Source organism: Podarcis muralis, chromosome 7 (assembly GCF_964188315.1).
Source record: "Podarcis muralis chromosome 7, rPodMur119.hap1.1, whole genome shotgun sequence".
NCBI lineage: Eukaryota > Metazoa > Chordata > Lepidosauria > Squamata > Lacertidae > Podarcis > Podarcis muralis.
Window position 1 is genome coordinate 42723405 of NC_135661.1, and position 18790 is coordinate 42742194.

At 47.2% G+C, this 18790-nt stretch overlaps 1 protein-coding gene across 3 annotated transcripts in view; it reads right to left on the minus strand.

The window, feature by feature from the left end:
• ZFPM1 (zinc finger protein, FOG family member 1) overlaps window positions 1–16144 on the minus strand; it is a 131071-nt gene extending 114927 nt beyond the window's left edge. For 2 of the 3 annotated variants that reach the window (XM_077931607.1, XM_028739954.2), the window contains exon 1: window positions 1196–1718. In XM_077931607.1, coding sequence (XP_077787733.1) covers window positions 1196–1703 — 508 coding nt within the window. In that variant the 5' untranslated portion in view covers window positions 1704–1718. Of the gene's footprint in view, window positions 1–1195; window positions 1719–15991 lie in introns of those variants that run through there. The other variant, XM_077931608.1, reaches the window with a different exon arrangement.
• Between the last annotated feature and the right edge of the window lie 2646 nt (window positions 16145–18790).

Here is an 18790-nt window from a genome sequence, read left to right on the forward strand (position 1 = left end):
CAAGCGCGAGATAAGATCGCAATTTCAGCCCATCCCGACAGGGCGATCTTATCAGGACGGGACTTGCAGAAAGGAATATTTTAAAGCCTTTATCTCGGCTCTCATCAGGGGCGGCTCTATCGGCCTGGCGATCGCACCAGGGAAGGAGGAGAGGAGGGGGCGGGGATGGAGCAGGAAGATCGGGGGGCAAAGGACATCGCGCCGCCAACCCCCAAAAGGGGGGACTTCTGCCGCCACGGAGCCCGAGAGAGACCCTCACCGGGTCGTCTGGCTTGCAGGCTGCCGCTTTCTGAGGCGGCGCTGGGGGGAGCTTCCAAGAATGGTCATTGTGTAAATAAGAAGCATTGCTAGCGAGGGTGGGGTGGTAGCAATTCCTCTTATCCGGGGACAAACAAGGAGCGACAACGCCGCCGCCCCCCCCCCGCCTCCATCTACAGGGCAGCTGTCAAAATGACGCCTCATCTCCCCCCCCCCGCAGACTGCCAAGTTCGTTCCCACGAGGGTCAAGTAAAAGGCAGGCGGTTGAGTAGCGGGGGAGGGACTAGAATGGGATCGCGCAATCCCCCCTCCCGCCCGGAGACTCTTAGGATTGACCTAAAACCTAAACCAGCAAGGAAGCCTATTGGGAGGGGGATGGAGCGGGGAGGACCCGATCCAGGAGCTGCATGGAAGTGGGACGTGAAACTGGCCCGAAGCTTTCGGGGAAAGGCAAAGATCAAAGTGGTAGAAGCGTGGAAGTGCAGAAAAGAGGACGGTCCCGGGCAATTAGCCCCGCGTCTAAAGGGTCGGGGACAGAAAGCCCCTCCAGCCCCGCAGACACACGCCTTGTCACTCCAGGATAATTGGCGGCGGCGAGGGGGGGTGTTTTAAGCGCGCCGCAAGGCAGGAGTATTCCCCAGTCAGAAATATACAAGAAGGGTGGAGGGAGAAAACCTCCGGGGAAGGAGAACCCTTCAGAGTTTGGCGGGGGGGGGGGAGAGAGGAAGAAGTCTCGAAGCACCAACTCTGAGTACATCTGGAAATTGGGAAGGCGCGGGGACAGGACACAGAAAAGCAAATAACGAAGAAATTAGCGGGATTGGGGGGGGGGGGACGGTACTCCGAGCCCGGGCGGGCGGGAAGCGGCCAAGAACGGGGTGTACGGGGGAGGGGAGCGGGCGGACAGCAAAGTTGTCGGGGAGGCGGCGCTGCTCACGTTTGATCTGCCGGGGCTTGCTCTGCTTCCTCCTGGACATCGCGGGGCGGCGGCGGCGGCGGCTTCGTCTTCCTCTGGCGGCGGCGGCTGCAGAGGCAGGTTGGCGGGGGGCGGCCGGCTCGCGGCTCTCATGCCCACCCGGCGCTCCCAGGGCTGGGCGGCGGGCAAGCAGGGCGAGCTGGCCGGGAGGAGGAGGAGGAGAAGGGCTGCTCGCCCGGCGGTGGCGCCTCCGTCGCTCTCCTCCGCGTAGTCTTCTGGTGCTTCCCGCCGCCGCCGCCAGCGACGGCGTCCCCCGCTGACGACCCGGCACTCGGCGGGCTCCGGCTTCCTTCCCGCAGCGCCGCTCTCTTTCTTCCTCCTCCCGGCTCCCGTTCTGCAAGATTTCTACGGGGGCTTCTGCGCGCGTGTCTGTTTTTTTCTCAATGGAACCTGAAAATGTATCAAAACCGCCGAGCGTTCCAAAGGGGCGTGGTCTCGGGGCGAGCAGGGCCCAGGCGCAGCCGCTCATAGGGCAGCCGCTCGGATCCTAGCCACGCCCACCGGATAAGGTGGATGCAAGAAGGGGGAGTGGGCGGAGCTACAGCCGCGCGGAGAGTAAATTAGGGATTGGGGAGAGGTGAGGACCCGAACGGCATAGCCTCCGCGGTGATTCAATCCATCTGATTAATTCATTGCTCGCATTCTATATCTTGCCTTTCCTCCGCGGAGATTAGAATTGGCTTCCATGGTTTTTCTCCCCACCCGAAGCCTTTTATCCTCACACCAACCCTGTGAGGTAGGCTAGCTAGGCTAAGAAATGGTGGCCGAGCTTTGTAGGCAGATGGGATTTGACCCACATCCTAGTCCGACAGTCTAACCACTAAACCACCCCAACAAGTAATGCCACGAGTCTATAACCCTTTCACCATTAAAAAATAAAATAAAATACTAGTCCAAGAATGGGGAACCTCTTTCTGTGGAGGGTTGCACTGCTTCTGGCATCACATGCTGACTGTGGCTACACAGTCAAAGCAAACAGGTAGTAATTCCATTTTAACTGAGGGTCCAGCTTCAACTGTTCCACAGCTAGCTGAGATGAGAATTCCCCTTCCTGTGCAGGTCAACTCAGAATTGCCTCTCTGGGTTTGATAAGTTACTCTCAAAGAAATATTGTGTGTTTGTGTGTGAGATCTGCACAGAAGGGGGGGGGCATGTTTTAAAAGCCAGGGGAAATGAGGAAATGTGCTAGAAGGAAGGGACGCTGATAGGATGGAAGGGAAGGGGCAGCTTCAGGGAGGTGTCAGGTTGCCCACCTGTGCATTACATGATTAATCATGCTTTAGTCCATTGATTAAATTCCATGCATTTGCAAATGAGTAAAACAATACACTATAGTTTTGAAGCAAGCAACAAAAACAAATAATCCCCCCTTGTATCCAAACTAAATTGTTCCCACAGTAGACACATTGAAATTGACGGATTACATAAACTAGTCTGTCCCAATCTGGGAATGGCCTTAGCTGGTGAGCCAAGTATAGCTGGGCAAACACTCTTTGCCACTGAAGTTACCTGGAGCTCCAACAACCATTTGCAGGTGAGGAGTACCCACAAGGCAGCTCTGCACCTGTTCGTTCCAATGTAGACTCCATAGAGCCAAATTTGTTTCAGAAGATTAATACACCCCTTGATTGTAATAAAACCTCAAAATGGTTTACCAAAACCCCCCAATAAAATTATCAGTAAAAATGTCCTCTCTGGAACAGTTGTGGGGAACCTGTGGTCCTCCAGATGTTACTGAACTACAACTCCCATCAGCCCCAGCAAGCATGGCCAATAAACTAGGGATGATTGGAATTATAATTCAGCAACATCTGGAGGGCCAAAAGTTCCCCACATTTGCCCTAAAATCTCTTAGAGAATGGTAGTTTTAATTCACAGTGTGATCATTTTTTGATTTGTGGTGTTCAGTAGACTATTTTTCCTCCTTCCTTTCCTCTACATATTCCTTTGTTTTCCGTATTTCCCACTCCCATTCTCTGCCAAAGTGCTTTTATTGCTGTAATTTTGTTTTTTGTAGGATTTAACCTGGAATAAATGTTTAAATAAAAATCATTTAAAGAATAAAAAAAGTGAAATCAAGAGCCTTGCTCTTGAAAACAAGTTTATGGGGCAGACAAATTGTGGAAGTGCAGCTCTTCGCAACACATTCCTCCTTTCTGTTCTCCCTCAAGGAAATGGAACAAGGCATAATTTTGTGCACACCCCTTCTCAAGGAAGAACAGGACAAAAGGAGGCCTCTATTCCCACCCCTTCCCAGTTCATACACCCCACTGGTCACCACCTGTAGTGTGGCATTGCTTATTTTAAACACTTTACCCTCCTGATTCAAGCCACAGGTTCTGAACCTCTTGATGAACTGTTAATTCAGTTGACAGCCCCACACATACCCTTAATCCTAGGAAAGAAGATGGGACCCTGCTGTGCAGAGGGCTGCAAGGTCAGGAGCATCTCAGACTCTGATATTCCAGGGCCCAAATTCAGACCTAGGGGTGGCCCCTGGCATTGTCATGGGGGAAGTTCCTGGAGATGGAGGTTAATTGGGAGAGGGGAGGGAGGGGAGGGAGAGGACAACCCCCTGCCTGAGTGTTTATGCTATAATTTTCAGCCAGACTGAAGCCTAGAGGTCTGGCAACCCAGCTATGGGTTTGAATACATATTAACATTACTTAGATAGGTTTTGCCTGATCCCCAATTAAAGTGATGAATTAAAGGTTGCAGCTCTAAATAGGAGACGGGAACAAGTGTTGGGTAAGAAGTAGATTTGAATTAATACAACATTGCCTAATCTCCAAAGGTCTCTTTTGTTAAAAAAAAACATTGAGCTGTATGTTGAAGAAACTGGTGCTCTGGATATAAACAGAGGAAGCTGCATTATGCTGTCCATTGGTCCATCTAGCTCAGCATTGCCTACACTGGCTGTCAGGGGTTCCCTAGGGCCTCAGGATCTTTCCCCAGCCCTACCTAGAGACACTGGGGATCATATTCCCTGTTAAGCTGTTTTCTATCTGGGGACTTCACCTCACCCCTCATTTGCTCCATCTCTGCAAGGAACGTCAAGAAACTCTTAATAAGTCCAGTTACGAGACCTAAAGATGGCCTGGATGCTGTTATAAATAAACAGAGCTGGGTGTGACCCAGTTGCCTTGTGCAGGCAAATTCAAAGAGCACAAAATGTGATTTCAAATGCTATAACAGCAGCAAACAAAAACTGCAAGCAAAAAATGTTGCCCCCCGAGAGCCAAGCAGGGACAGATGGAGCAATGCCTCCTGGCAAATGTTCCCATGGCCCTGATGAAGTGCCCAGGAGATTTCAGGAAGGAAGTCACCTGCTTCCAAAATAAAATCTGTCATTCCACCCCACCCAAGGACATCATAAAATTGCCAGAAATTCCAGAATCATCATAATGAGTCATATTCTGTCAAGCTCAAAGGCACTTAGGACTCCACAGAACTCCTGATTGCCCTTTCACATGCTAAAATCTAGCCTGTTGATACAAAACGCACAGAAGTTTAAATAGCAGCTTTCTAGTCCTCATTGACTTAGGGAAACAAAAGTGTACAGGTAGCTTTTGCAAAATATCAATATTAATAATACATCTCAAAGCAGACGTCTGGCAGGATGAGGACAGGTGAAGAAATCCAAGCTTGCCAAACTGTGTTACTCTGAGTTAACCCAAGGGAAGAAGAATGTGGGAGATGGGACCAAAGAAGGGGGAGGAGGAACAACCTGAATCAAAATGGAAATGCGCCAAAGCAAACCCCGCTAGCTCTTCTCTAACTCACTTCTCTTCTCTGTCTTCCTCATCAGAGTTCCCTCACTGCCCATTTAGAATGAACATTTCCCCTTCTTATAGAGCAATTTGGGAAAACATATTCAGCACATACATAAAACCAGAAGATTTTCTTATGGATTATTATTATTATTATTATTATTATTATTATTATTTGTACAGTGCCCTGTGATCTTCAGATGAAGGGCAGCATAGAGATTTAATAAATTATTACTACTTACTGCCTAATGCCAAAATAGGCTTCTAAATGGTTTACAAGTTTCAACTACAATTGCACAAGCATTGAAATATAAACATTCGTAAGTCAGACCATTAGCACTGTCCAAATAACAGAGAGAATCAAAACAACTTGCCTGGTGCAGGAAGGATGATGAGGTTTTTGCCAGACGGGGAAGGCATGCCACAATCAGGAAGATCACCAGAGAGGAAGCCAGTTCTCTCATTTCCATCCTCCAAACAGAAAACTGGTAAGTGTGTGGCAAAACAATGGGGTGGCTGGGTGGGTGTAATTGGCATGGGCCTACAATGGGGTCTACATCTCCCATCTGGTCTGGGCCTATTACCAGCTTTGCACGGTGCGGGTGTGTGGAATGGGAACTCCTGCTGAAGACCTTCCTCTTCCCTCAATACTCTTAATGACATATCTTTCCCAGTCTGCAATTATACTGGGATGGCTTAGGAGAAGGGCCAAAGCTCAGTGGTAGAGCATCTGCTTGGGATGCAGAAGGTCCAAGGTTCAATCCCTAACATCCCTACCTATCTTTCTGGAGTTTTAGAGAGGACCCCTACCTAGAGATGTTGGGGATTGAACCTGCGACCTTCTGCATGCAAAGTAGGAGCCCCAGCACTCAGCAATGGCTCCTCCCATCACAATATACTCATGAAGCATAAACAGAGCACCACTTATATGGATCCCTTTGGAGTAACAGGGCTTCCCTTTCTGCTTCCACCCATGTAATGGGTAAATGCTGCTAGGAAGGATCATTTCAGTAGACAGGCTTGCTCCCAAACCCACAGACTTTGCATACTATGAGTTACCATGGGGCGCTGTCCACCCACCACCTTAATCTGTTGGGAAAGCCTTTGCCTAGCAACCAAAGTGCAATTGGGCACCACAAGCGCCTAGGTGGAATCAGTTCAATGTAAATAATTTGAGCTTCATTTAACATGCTTCCCAAGCCACCTGGCATGTGTAGCATACAATGAAAACAGCGCTTAAAGAAAGAAAGAAGAGCGTGTTGATATAAAATGACAGGTGCTTTCAAACCTTTGGGGTGAATCCCAAATTCAGTAAATTATACTTGCTGTTTCTGTTACATATAAGATTTTAAAGTTAACCCTAAACCTGCTCAACTCCTGCCAATCAGATCGACACACTGAACAATCACGTTCTTCCTTATGGTGGGGTGTGACATTTTATTTCCCCGCAGCCTTCTGTTGACACCCAATGCACGCAGAAGGGCAATAATGCAACAGAAGGATAACTCCAGGCAATGCCAAGAAAACAACCTGCTTCCAGAGCTGGGAAGCCAAACTGCTCTGAAATCATAGCTGTGGATTGGACTGGAGATGGTTCTGGGTAGCTGGCGTGCAAATTAAACCAGCCAGCACTCCACTCTCCTTCTCTGAGAGCTGGAAGAAGCAGGCAACAATGGGTGTGTTGGGAATTAAGCCCAGCAATGACTTAAGAGGGCCCTTCCAGGCTGGTGCCTCTTAATGGATGTATTCTGCAACGTCACTGACACCATAACAGTGCATTAGCAGGGGATTTCTACAGGACCATCCACACATCATTCTGCCTTATGAGTCATTCTGCAATGCTTCCCCAATGCTACCACATTTTTGCCATTTGGAGGGGCACTTTTGTGCTATATAGTGCAATGAAAGAGGGACAACCCCCCCAACAAGAAAAAACACACCTCCTGGGACATTTGTAGTAAGAAAAGTTACAGGATTTCAGCAACAAGTTCTGGGACATGCATGGAAATGAAGCAGTATGTCCACCCTGAAACATCTGCAGGTGCAAACGGTATGGAAAGGGGGCTCACATGTAACACAGGGATAGCCAACGTGGTGCCCCCCGGGACCTTGCTGGGCTACAATATCTTTCATTTCTGACCATTGTATCTGTTGGCTGGGTGTGATGGGCACTGCAATCCAACCACAACAACCCTATTTGGCTACCCTGCCTGATGTGAGATTTTTGATTTGTTTTTCTGGCTTTCCAAAACCCTAAAAGATGCAGAGATAAAAACTTTGCACTCTGGGAAGTTCCTCTGGGAAGTTTGCACCTCAGAAGAAGGGGAGAGCAGAGCTCTTCACCCAACGGCAAGAAGCTGAGAGATCTGCATTGCTGGAGATGGGCCCATGGAGCTGATGGCAGCTGCAAAAATGGCTTTGCATGCTGCGCCCTCAGCACTCCTCTTGCAAAGCGAGGGGAAATGCAAGCATCTCCCGATCGCCTGCTAAACTTTTGCATGTTGTGCTATCTCTAGTCCAGCAAGGCAAGACTGCTGACAACTCATCAAAACTTTTTTTTAAAGCATATAAAGGGTTTTTAATTAACTTCTTGTTTCAATGGAGGAATAATGAGTTTTAAGCACCACATGACTCCAGGAAAGAGGTCAAGCTATGCAGGGAGGATTTTGACATAAATTAAGTTAGGAACCAGGGGGAAAGTTTCCAGCAAAGAAGTGCAGCAACGCGAGAGAGGGGTCTCATGGTGGAAAGCAAAGCCCCTCTCCACATTTGGTGGCAATGGCCAGACCAGACCATCCTTTCATTTTCAAACTGGTAACGCCCCTGTTGTTGCTGCTGCTGCTGCTGTCACCACTGCCACCACCACTCAAAAGCCTAAGGAACATCCTGGACCTTTACTGGATCAAGCTATTATTCCACCTAGCCCAGTACTGTCCATTCCAACAATCTGTCTCTCTCCAGGTAGAGGAGCATCTTCTTTCCATGCAGAAGGTCTACTTCCCAGCAGCTACAGGTAAGGCTGGGAATGTCCCACACCTGAAAACCTGGAGAGCTGCTGCTAATCCATACTGGTCTCAAGGACCTAGTATAAGGCAGCTTCCTAGATTCATATGCCTTCCCCATTACCTGATCTGTTATGGTTGGAGATGCCAGGGATCGAATCTGGGACCTTCTGGATTCAAAGGGCTGAAAACAGGTGCTCTCCTAGGGAGCTATAGCCCTGCCTTGACTAGGACCTCATGTTATAGGGACCAGTGGTAGTTTTTGAGGGGTAAATGAAATGCAGATATTCTTTCTTTCTCTCTGTGTGTGTTTTCGTCTCTCTTGGATGAGGCTGGAATCTTGCTAATGCAGCAAAGGTTTAAAAAATCCTAGAATGACAGGTGGTGGGAGAGAGGCAGGCTGCCTTGGCGTTGTGCCAGAACCCCAGGGGCTACGGCCTATTTGCATATAAATTTCCCATCATTTTATCATAATAAATAAATAAATGTAGATGAGCGGAGCATTATTTACTTGAACACCTTGCACGTTTGCAGAGGCGAGTGTCTTCCTTGAGAAAAGGAACAGAGGAGCAGCTAGGAGGCCGCAAAATGGAGCCAGCGCTCAGGCTGCTGGGGAGTCTCGCCCCCCTCCTGCACCAAGAAGATTTAAGAGGGAGGGGGGTCCATACAGTTTCCTTTCAGGAGCGTTGAGGCCAGAGGTGGCACAAGACATTTTGCTGTCTGAGGCAAAGGACAGGATGTTGCCCACTCCCCCTCTGCAAACAGACAGGCAGCTGGACCTCAAACCTAGAACATAGATAGCAGCTGCCTCACACTAAGTCAGACCATTACCTAGCTCAGTGTTGCCTCCACTGACTGGCAGCAATGGCTCTCGAGCATTTCAGGCAGGGGTCTTTCCCAGTCATACCTGGTGATGCCATTGCAGATTGAACCCGTGACCTTACTGCATGCAAAGATGCTCTGACATTGAGCTACCCACAGAAAAGTATAATAATAATAATAATAATAATAATAATAATAATAATAATAATAATAATAATAATGGAATAGGGTGTGTGTCCCTATTTTCATCAGAGAAATGTTGCAGGGTATGCCTTCAACAGGTGGGAAGTCAGCCCTGCTGTGTCCAGGAGTCTTTCTGCTACGTGGAGCACTGGACTTCTGCCCCAAAGTCCTGCCCTGAGAGCCTAACTAAGCACAGTGGCGAATGTTTGATTTCTTTGAGGTCCACGGACTCTTAGGGCCCTTCCAGATGACCTGTTCATTACACACTCATCCTGATTTGATTGCACAAAGCTTATGCACAGTCATCCCTAGCTAACAGGACCAGTGGGTCAGGGACGATGGGAACTGTAGTCCCAAACATCTAGAGGGCTGGAGTTTGCCTATGCCTGGGTTAGACAATGCCCAGCCTTTACTGAGCACTCACTCTGATTTGTTTGTGGGGACATTGTGGGGCATTGAGCACTCATCCTGATTTGTTTCTGCAATGTTTGTGTGCCTTCTCATGAATCATATATTCATCTCACACTTCTCAGTGCATTTCCTTGCCATTTTCCTAACCACAAAAGTTTTTTTTTAATATAAAAAGTACTGTATACTTGTTGCATTGGCTAGGGTGGCAGAGCCCTTGAAACAAGTTTAATTGCACAAATCTAAATCTCTGGTATGCACTTGAATCCCTCCTGGAAAGAAATGACAGTCTGTAGGCCTCCTTAGCAGCTGATATCTCAAAAGAAGCTCCTTGTGCCGTGAAAAAAAACCCAGACAAACCAATGGCCACCATTTTGGAAGGGACAGAAAAGCACAAACTGGCATAGAACTTTGGACCAGATTTTAGTGTTTCAGATCTGTATCCTGTTTGGGGAGTTGCACAGCAGGGAAAGGAGGACATTATTTGAGTTGCATACCCTCCAACATTTCTCTGATGAAAATAAGGACGTCCCATTCCATAACAAACATTTTACTGTTTATACCCCTCCTATCTTACTGGGTTGCCCCAGACACTCTGGGCAGCTTCCAAAATATATAAGACCATAATAAAACATTAAACATTAAAAAAAACCCTTCCCTATACAGGATTGTCTTCAGGCAGCTCGGGGGTCGGATAACTCCATATACCCTTTCAACATTTCTCCAGTGATAATAGGGACATCCTAAGGAAAAGTGGGACATTCCAAGATCAAATCAGAAACCGGAACGGCTTCTCTAAATTAGGGACATCCCTGGAAAACAAACACTTGGAGGGTCTGGAGTTGATGTACCACTATGCTTCAAGAATGTGTGCTATGAGGTAGAAAATGCTCCAAGTCAGACCATAGGTTAGCTCAAGGCACTGTGCTCTCTATGGAATCCCACAGTAATGCAGTCACGGCCAACAACTTGGATGGCTTTAAAAGAGGATTAAACAAATTCATGGAGGGGGGGGGGGAAATGCAATCAAAGCATTTGCCCAGGTACGTGCACAGAAAATAGTAGATGTAGCTGAAAGGCAACACATGAAGATCTGCATCGATCGTCTCAATACATCCCTAATAATTATTATTGTATTATTTTGAGTGTATTGTATAATCTTAGAAGGGGGTGTGGTGGTGGCTTGCCTGAATTTGCCACTACACTGTTGGAGAGGACTCTACTGTTCTGATGCAAGGAGAACCCTTACCCTTCCATCACGAGACCCACACACTCACCTCCTTTTAAACAACTGCTGTGCAGGGCTTCTAGCAGCAAAAGCCCACCATTACCACAGGGCTGTTTGCTCCATTTGGTTTCTCTTTTAATCCCTAGGATGTGGTGCACTTCTGATCTCTGGTGGGGCTGAATGTTCTTCCTCCCGCTACTAATGGCACTTTTTAAGTGACTTAGTGTAGCTCTGTCATGTGTGTGTGTGTGTGTGTGTGTGTGTGTGTGTGTGTGTGTGCAGGCATGTGAAAGAGTGTGTGTGTGTCCCTGCTTGAGTTGTGTTTGCAGAGAGATTGTCATAACGCCCCAGAATAAATAGAATGTTTTCCCGCGGACTGAATTACATGCCTGCAGTGGAGAGATAATGTGCGACTCCCATTGTGTGCAAAGTGACATCTTTTTATGGAGCTGTGTACATTTGTATTAGTGCCAATTAATCAGGGGCGATATTAGAAGCAACGCAGAGAGAAGGTGCCTTGGGGGTGGGGGAAGCTGGGGGTGGCAAGGAGCAGCTGAGCAGAGGAATGCAAGGCTCCAAAGGCTAAGGGGAAAGGGAGGGGGGGAGAGATAGAGGAAGGGGCAGCTGGAAGCCAGAGATGCTCTGATGGAATGCCCTGCTAACACACACACACACACACACACACACACACACACACACACACACACCATTTGGCCGGATATCTTAGGACATAACAGGGCTGACTTCAGCCACTCAGGCATTTGCCATGTGATCAGGGCTATATGCCTCTAGGAGCCATGTGGTATGTGTCTAAACCCTTGCTTGGTGTCTACAGCACAGGCCTTCCACCTTGGATCCTCAGATCCTGTTGGACTACAACTCCCATCATCCCTAACCATTGGCTGAGGAAAGGGACCAAGCTGGCTGGAGATGATGGTAGCTGTAGCCCAACAACATCTGGAGACCCAGGGTTGAAGAACTGTGGTCTGGAACAGTGTTATTCAACCTTGGGTCCCCAGTTGTTGTTGGACTATCAACTCTCATCTTCCCTAACTAACTTAGCCAGTGATCAGGGATGATGGGAGTTATAGTCCAACAACATCTGGGACCCAGACTTGAATAACACTGGACTAGATGAGGTTTCATTAGATTTTTTTTTTTAAATGACATAGGGAGTCTGGCCAGAAAATCACTTAAGGATGCAACTAAGTAATAATGAATACACGATAATGATGATGATGATGATGATGAAGAATAAAGCCTACCCGACAAGGCAGTTCTAATAACTATGGAATAATATAGCCACCCCTCCGTTAAGTGGGGTAGGTAGGACTTGTTCCTTTTAAATGTATTGTCAGATGTGTGTTTTAGTTGTAGTTTTTTTGCTGGCTTTATCCGATTCTAATGTCTTTGGCTATTTTATTTTTACTGTGTACATCACTCTGAGGCACTGGAGTGCAGAAATCAGACTCATAAAATATATAATTAATTAATTAACACATTACAAGGCTGCTGTAAGGCCTACTGAAATAATGTATGTGGAAATAGTGATTTTATTCCTTCATTAATTATTGCCATAAAATTGGAGGGGGGAAGGGGCTTTACCTGCACACTGGTCAATGGAGGAAATCCAGAAAGCCCACACATCTGCCCCCTAGAGCGGGGCCAAATCTTCTAAGTAAATATACAAAATAAGCAGAGCAGCTCTCAGTTTACAAAGAGGGGTTCTCAAGTTAATATCTTTACTCTGGAAGTCACAGACTCTGAAACCCAGAGGTGTGTGGCTGCAGTTTAGGATCCTTGAAACACCTCCAATAAATTTTTATTAAGGTTTTATGGGTTTGCTTGTTTTTAAAAGGAAGGATGGGATGGGGAATGGTTAGGAGTTAAGGAGTTTAGTCTGCCACCTACTGGTTAGGTCTCAATGTGTGATTTCTCAGGAACCTGCCTTTGAGGCTGGCTATTTGTTTATTATTTCATTTGAACACTTGTAAGTTCCAGATTCCTCCCAGGTTACCCTCATTGCCCCCTTCTGCCCATTTCTATCATTATTCCCCTATGTGGGGGGAAATCAGATTGTAAGATCTTGGGGCAGAGACTCTTACACTGTTTGAAGACAATGATGTGCAGAGTTCTGGGGAAATAAAGTTATTATTTTTTATTAAATCCAATGATCACAGGGCGGTTCTGAGCCTCTTCCCACATGACTTTTCTTTTTAATAGATGGCACATGTACCATATATTTAAAAATGCAATGTAAGACCACGGCAAGCCCATGTTTGGGAATGTGTGGATCCTGCACTATTGAACATAGGAAACATGCATTGCCCTTGATCCATCTAACTCATTATTACCTACACTGGCTGGCAGCAGTTTTCCAGGGTTTCAGAAAGGGAGTCTCTCTCAGCCCTACCTGGAGATGCTGGGGATTGAACCTAGGACCTTCTGCATGTAAAGCAGATTCTCTACCTCTGAGCTACTGGGAAGGTGCCAGCCTAGAAAGGGCCCTTTTCTATCTAAGACCATGGAGACACACTGCTCATTCAAGTAAGCAATTGCATGACTTGGTATAAGGCGCCTCTTTATAGCATTGCATTTATTTAAATTAATATTTCAATCAAAGCATATTTTTTACCTGCTCTTCATTCCAAATGCAGTTCCAAAGAGGATTGCAAGTAAAATAAATCTAACATGCATAATAACAGTTGTTTAAAAAGTAGAGCAGATACTTTTAGCTAATCTGACATCAGAATCCACTAAAAGTCTGGGCAAATTACATCCCTGCAACACCAGGAGGGACACAGGACCCCCATTATTGGTACATACAGTAGCTAAGCGAATGATCTGGAAACCAGGAAGTTCTAGCTTTGGGGCAAAGTACCAGGTCTTCAGCTGATGTAAAAAATGAAAATAAAGTAGGTGCCAGCCATATCTCAGAGCAGTGGAGGAGGGAGAGTCTCAAAAGCTGGGGCCCCACCACCAAGAAGGTATTGCAATACAACAGGTTTCAGCTGAAGATGGCACAGCTACAGGAGCCTAGAGGATTGAGCTATAATTTAATGCAGCCTTCCAGCACTATTTATTCTAGAAAAAGAGGTGCTGGAAATCTCCATGAATGCCTCCTTTGTTCTCTTATGGTGCCCACCTGGCAATGGCGCCCACTGGAGAGGTGCCAGAACTGAGTTCTCGCTGAAAAAAGCCCCAAACTGGTGGCTTTGGAATACAATTCCCATCATCCCCAGCAAGCAACACTTCTGGGAAGTGCAGTATCAAACCTCTGGAGGACACCAGTGTGAAAAAGGCTGATGCAATGGCATCATTCTCTTTCCATGCTGGAGGTTTTTGGGGTGAAAATCCATGCGTTACAACTGCTAGTGCGCTGGGAAATTGCAGCGCAGAGAAAGAGAGCCCAGAACTCTCCTTTGCTGGGTTACAACTCCTGCCACCCCTGGCCACTGGCCATGCTACCTGGGGCTGATGGAGGACCACAGGTTCCTCATTGTTGGTGCAGTGGCTAAAAGATAGGAATGCAGGAAGTCTTTGCTTCAAAAATCCAGCCTGAACTACTCACTAGTTGGCTTTAGGCAAGCAAGTCCCGCTCAGCCTCAGTGGCCCCATCTGCAATACAGGAGGATAATGAACTTGGCCTACTTTATAGGCTTGTTGATTGAATTACAACTACTGTACATAATGCATGTGGAGAATGTTACAAATGTACTACTGGTAGTAATAGTAATAGTAATAATAATAATAATAATAATAATAATAATAATAATAATAATAATAATAGATTGTATCAAGTTAAGTTTCACTCAGAGCAGATTCAGTTTAATCAATGCACCCAAGTTAGTTACAATCATCCATTTCAGTGGGTCTACTCTAAGTATGACAAGCATTAGATATTGCCCAGTATTATTAGATAGTGTAATGCTTGAACGGGGGCAGGAAGTGGTATTTATGCAATAATTTGAAATCACTAAAGGTGGCCCGAACAATCTGTAAGCCAAACAATCTGATCAACCCAGGGTGCAGTTGTGAGGCTCTGTATTTTGGGCATGCACTTATATCCTGCAGCCAAGGGGCCAGATCCAGACCACTGAAGTCTCAGCTTGGGCTCTGGCCTCCTGTATCATCTGGATAGGGTATCTTTAGTCAGGCTCAGCTCCAGGCCAGCTCCTTTTTTATTGCATGCAGAGCACTGGTTGCTATACAAGTTGCACTGTGGCTCTCCCATCACCCCAAATAATCCCCATCCATTTCTCCTTTCCTGGCCCTATTCCCCGCTTTCTCTCTTTCCTCTTCTCTCCCTGGCCATTGCACACCCACAGCGCAACTCATGTTAATCTGCAGCCGCTCAAAGCCACCCTGCTTTTCCTTCCTCGTTGGAATTACGGCGGCATCCTGCAATCTTCCAAGTGTCAAAAGCGCCCGAAATGCTCAGTGATAAAGCAAGGCTCAGCAAACTTGAGGGCTTTGTGGAGCTGAGTCTGACTGATGGACAGGGGTTTTTCTTTCTCTCTCTCTTTTCCTTTCCTCTTTTCCCAGGCAAGAGCTCAATCTGGGCAGATCACCTGCTCTGGCAGAGGTCCTGCAAATCTCCTTATTATGCGCCAACAGATTTCTGCCAAGCTGCAAAAGACGTGGATCATCAATATCTTCCAGGGGGAGAAAAATGACACAGAGAGAAAATAGGGAGGCTAAGTAGCTCCCAGTCTGGAAATATCATCTTGTCTGCCATACCAAAGCAATGTCAAAGGAGCCAAAAACTATATTAGCAGCAGCATGGGTAAGAGATGGAGGCCTACATGTAAACCTGTGTGCTGCTTCCGTGGAAGTGGCTGGCAATGCCCAGCCTTCCCATATCAGTGTGATAGATAGTCCAAGAGAGACTATTTAAACTTTTATTCAGGAACTCCTTGCTCTACTGCCTCCAATGGAGCCCTTGTATGACTGGACATGTTCTAAGGCACATGGGGGCACAGTTCAGACTTAACATTAAATGGTGGTTCATTAAACTATGGCTTACTAAATTATGACTTAGCATTATGTGTGAACAAAACCCAGCAGTTTAACTATGGCTTCTTTGCTATGGTTAAAGGTCGCTCATTAGCTGCTTTTTAAACCTTAGCTAATGTTAACCACAGATTACAGTGAATGCAAACTGTGGCTAAGGGCAAAGGGCGACATATAGGTTTTAAACCAGTGGGTGGTTGCTGGACTGCAGTAGCCATCAACCCCAATAGCTGGCCATGCTGGCTGGGGGAGAGGGAAGTTGGGGGTGGGTCCAGCAACACAGGCTCCCCACAGCTGTTTAAAGTAATAAATAAGTTCCAAAAGCACTTACCTCCTATGGTGGCCGGGTGCCACCCTCAAGCATCAGGACAGAGTGGCCCACTGGTGTTCAGATCCAAGACTACAGGGAAGAGACTGCTGGAACCATCAAGGGACAAATATTTCCACCTGCCTTGGACCTTATAAGGAGCAGCTGCTGCTTGGCAGCCATTACTAGAGGGGGGGAGGGAGTGCTGGACCTATCAAGGACAACCTTTTCCACCTGCATTGCTCCACCCAACCCCACTTGGGATCTTTATGAGGGAGAGCTGCTGTTTAAGTACTGTATTTACTTTGTCCTCTTAATATTTTTTTGGGGAGTGCTCTTTGTCCTTTTGGCAGGAACATGGCTGTATTGGGTTTTTACTTTGGAAATGTCATGACCTGGTTGGGAATGTTTCTTACTTGTATGGTTTGCATTGGCATTATTTTTGTACAGTATTTGCATTTATTTGTTTTTTGTTTGTCAGCCGCCTTGGGGCCTTTTTGGGGTCCAAAGGTGGCATACAAATAAAAAGACTACACACTTACTGAGGCCTATAAGAGATGGGGTGCGGTTGGCAACCTCCCTGGCCTTTGAGACATGCTCAAGGCCCTCACAGAAGGGAAGACAATGGCAAGGATGTTGCTTTGAACTGCAACTCCCACCAGCCTCAGCACCATATAGCCATGCTGGCTGGGGCTGATGGGAGTTGTAGTTCAAAACTTCTGGAGGGCAGCAGGTTGGTGAAGACCATCTTGCACAGTCTCACTGGGTTTCTTCCCCTGCCTGCCCCATGAGCTCCACCTGTCTTCAAAAGACAAACCCCAGACCATGCTTCCAGACCTGTGTGATATGTTATGGGTCCTGTGGAGATGTCATGGAGGGGATGGGCAGATCATGAGGAAGGCAGAGGGGGGCAGATCAGAGAGGTGGAGCTAAATGACCTGGGAGAGTGTTTTAGGGAGGTGAAATGGGGCCCAATAAATATATGAGCTGGAGAAGGGGACCAGTGATCAAGCGTCAGGAACTGGGGAGAGAGAGGCAGGCTCAAGTGTCAAGAGAGGTGTCCCAACCCTGTGGCATTGGACCCCTCAAGCAGGCCACTCATAGGAGGCCCCAGCTACTGCCAGCTCCCCCATCACTCCTGTTGGTAAGGAGCCTCCTCCATGGGAAGTGCCTGAGAGTAAGCAGGATACTGAGTTGGCACCTCCTGTCGCCAAGGAAACAGAAATGTCTGTGCTAGTGTGAACAAACCTCACAGGCCCAGCCCACTCCCAGAAGTGTCCACTTGCTGACCCAGAGAAGAGATGCCTGTCGCTTATTATTTTATTGCATTTATAGCTCACCTTTACCCACCAAGGAGCTCAATATGGCATCCATGGTTCTGTCACCACCTCATTTAATCCCACAGAAACCCTATGAGGTAAAGTACCCTCTATGTCACCAAGTAAACTTCATGGCTAAGAGGGGTGTTGAACTGTGGTCTCCCAGGTAAGAGTCTGGTACTCTAACCACTACGTCTGCCCCACTCTTCCAAAGGAAGAGCTTGTTGGTCAACTGTTTTTGAATGTTGTTGTTGTTTTTATTAAAAAAAATAAATCAAGAGCTGTATACATTTTATGAAATAAAGAACATCTTGGCTCCCGCTTAGCCATGCAACCCCCCCCCTGCTGTGCCCTTAACCGTTGCCTATCCATTACTCGGTTTTATGCATTAAAGGATTTGGCAGGGAAAGAAACCTGAGCATGAGTTCATCGGCTGGTGACAAGGGCCAGGACGTTGTCTCAACTGCACAGCTACAGAGCAATGAGATGAAAGATGGGCTGGTTCTCCTGGGTGTCTCCTCAAGGGCTCTCTAGGGTGTTTTCTGCTCATAGGTGCTGAGATTTCCCTGCCACCCTTCATAAGAACTGTTTTGGCAACTGGTAGGCAGAAGGCAGGGAGCCCAAGACAGGCAGAGCCAACTCATTCAGGCTTTGTCTCCACCCTTCTCCTCTTTGCTGAGTTCTACAAGGGCAACAGTGAGACTAAGAATGGGGAGGTAGGACAGGGAGTGCCACCGCCTGGACTCATTGAAAGCAAGAAGGTAGGAAAGTGAAGGCTGGCTGACTTGCAGGCTGACGCTGGTGGGGCAGGGCCCTGTTAGGACCAAGAGGCCAGTCTCCACTGAAAGAGGAGCCACGCTGTATCAGAGCAAGGACTCATCTAGGCCAGCATCCATTTCCTGCTGGAGCCCTGCAAACACAACATGAGGACAATAGCAGGGTTAACTTGACGGGGCTTAACCCCAGAACCTGTTTCATTTGGGAAAATGGGAAGTAATAGCTGAGGGTGCGCCAAAGCGCACACAGAGTGCCTTCTCTTTGTTGCTGAGTAATCCCAGCTGGTGCTCCCAAACAGTCGGGAGAAGAAGAAACGTTGGCTGGGTGTGGCTTACAGGACAGCTTGAGCTGCCACTCTCCTAGTATATTTTTTTCTTTTTAAAAAAATAATCAGATAAGATAAGGAACATGAGATCCCAGTTGCTTTCAAATGTCACTGGCCACCTGGAAGTGGCTGTTTCTAAGCCTGCCGGAGGACTTCCTTCCACAGGAGCCTGTTGTTTTCAAAAGCACTTAATGCTATTAATCTGGAGGAGGGAGAAATCTGGAACAAGCAGGTACAAACTATGCCTCTGCCTGATGCTTTTGTATCCACAGCGAAATATATCAGAGACGCGGCGCCAGAGTTCCATTTTCAAGCCCGTCATATTTCCTCCTGGCACCCGCTTGCAAAATATGCGCCGCTGTAAATTTCCTGACAAAATTCTTTTTGAGGTTATTTCCTCAC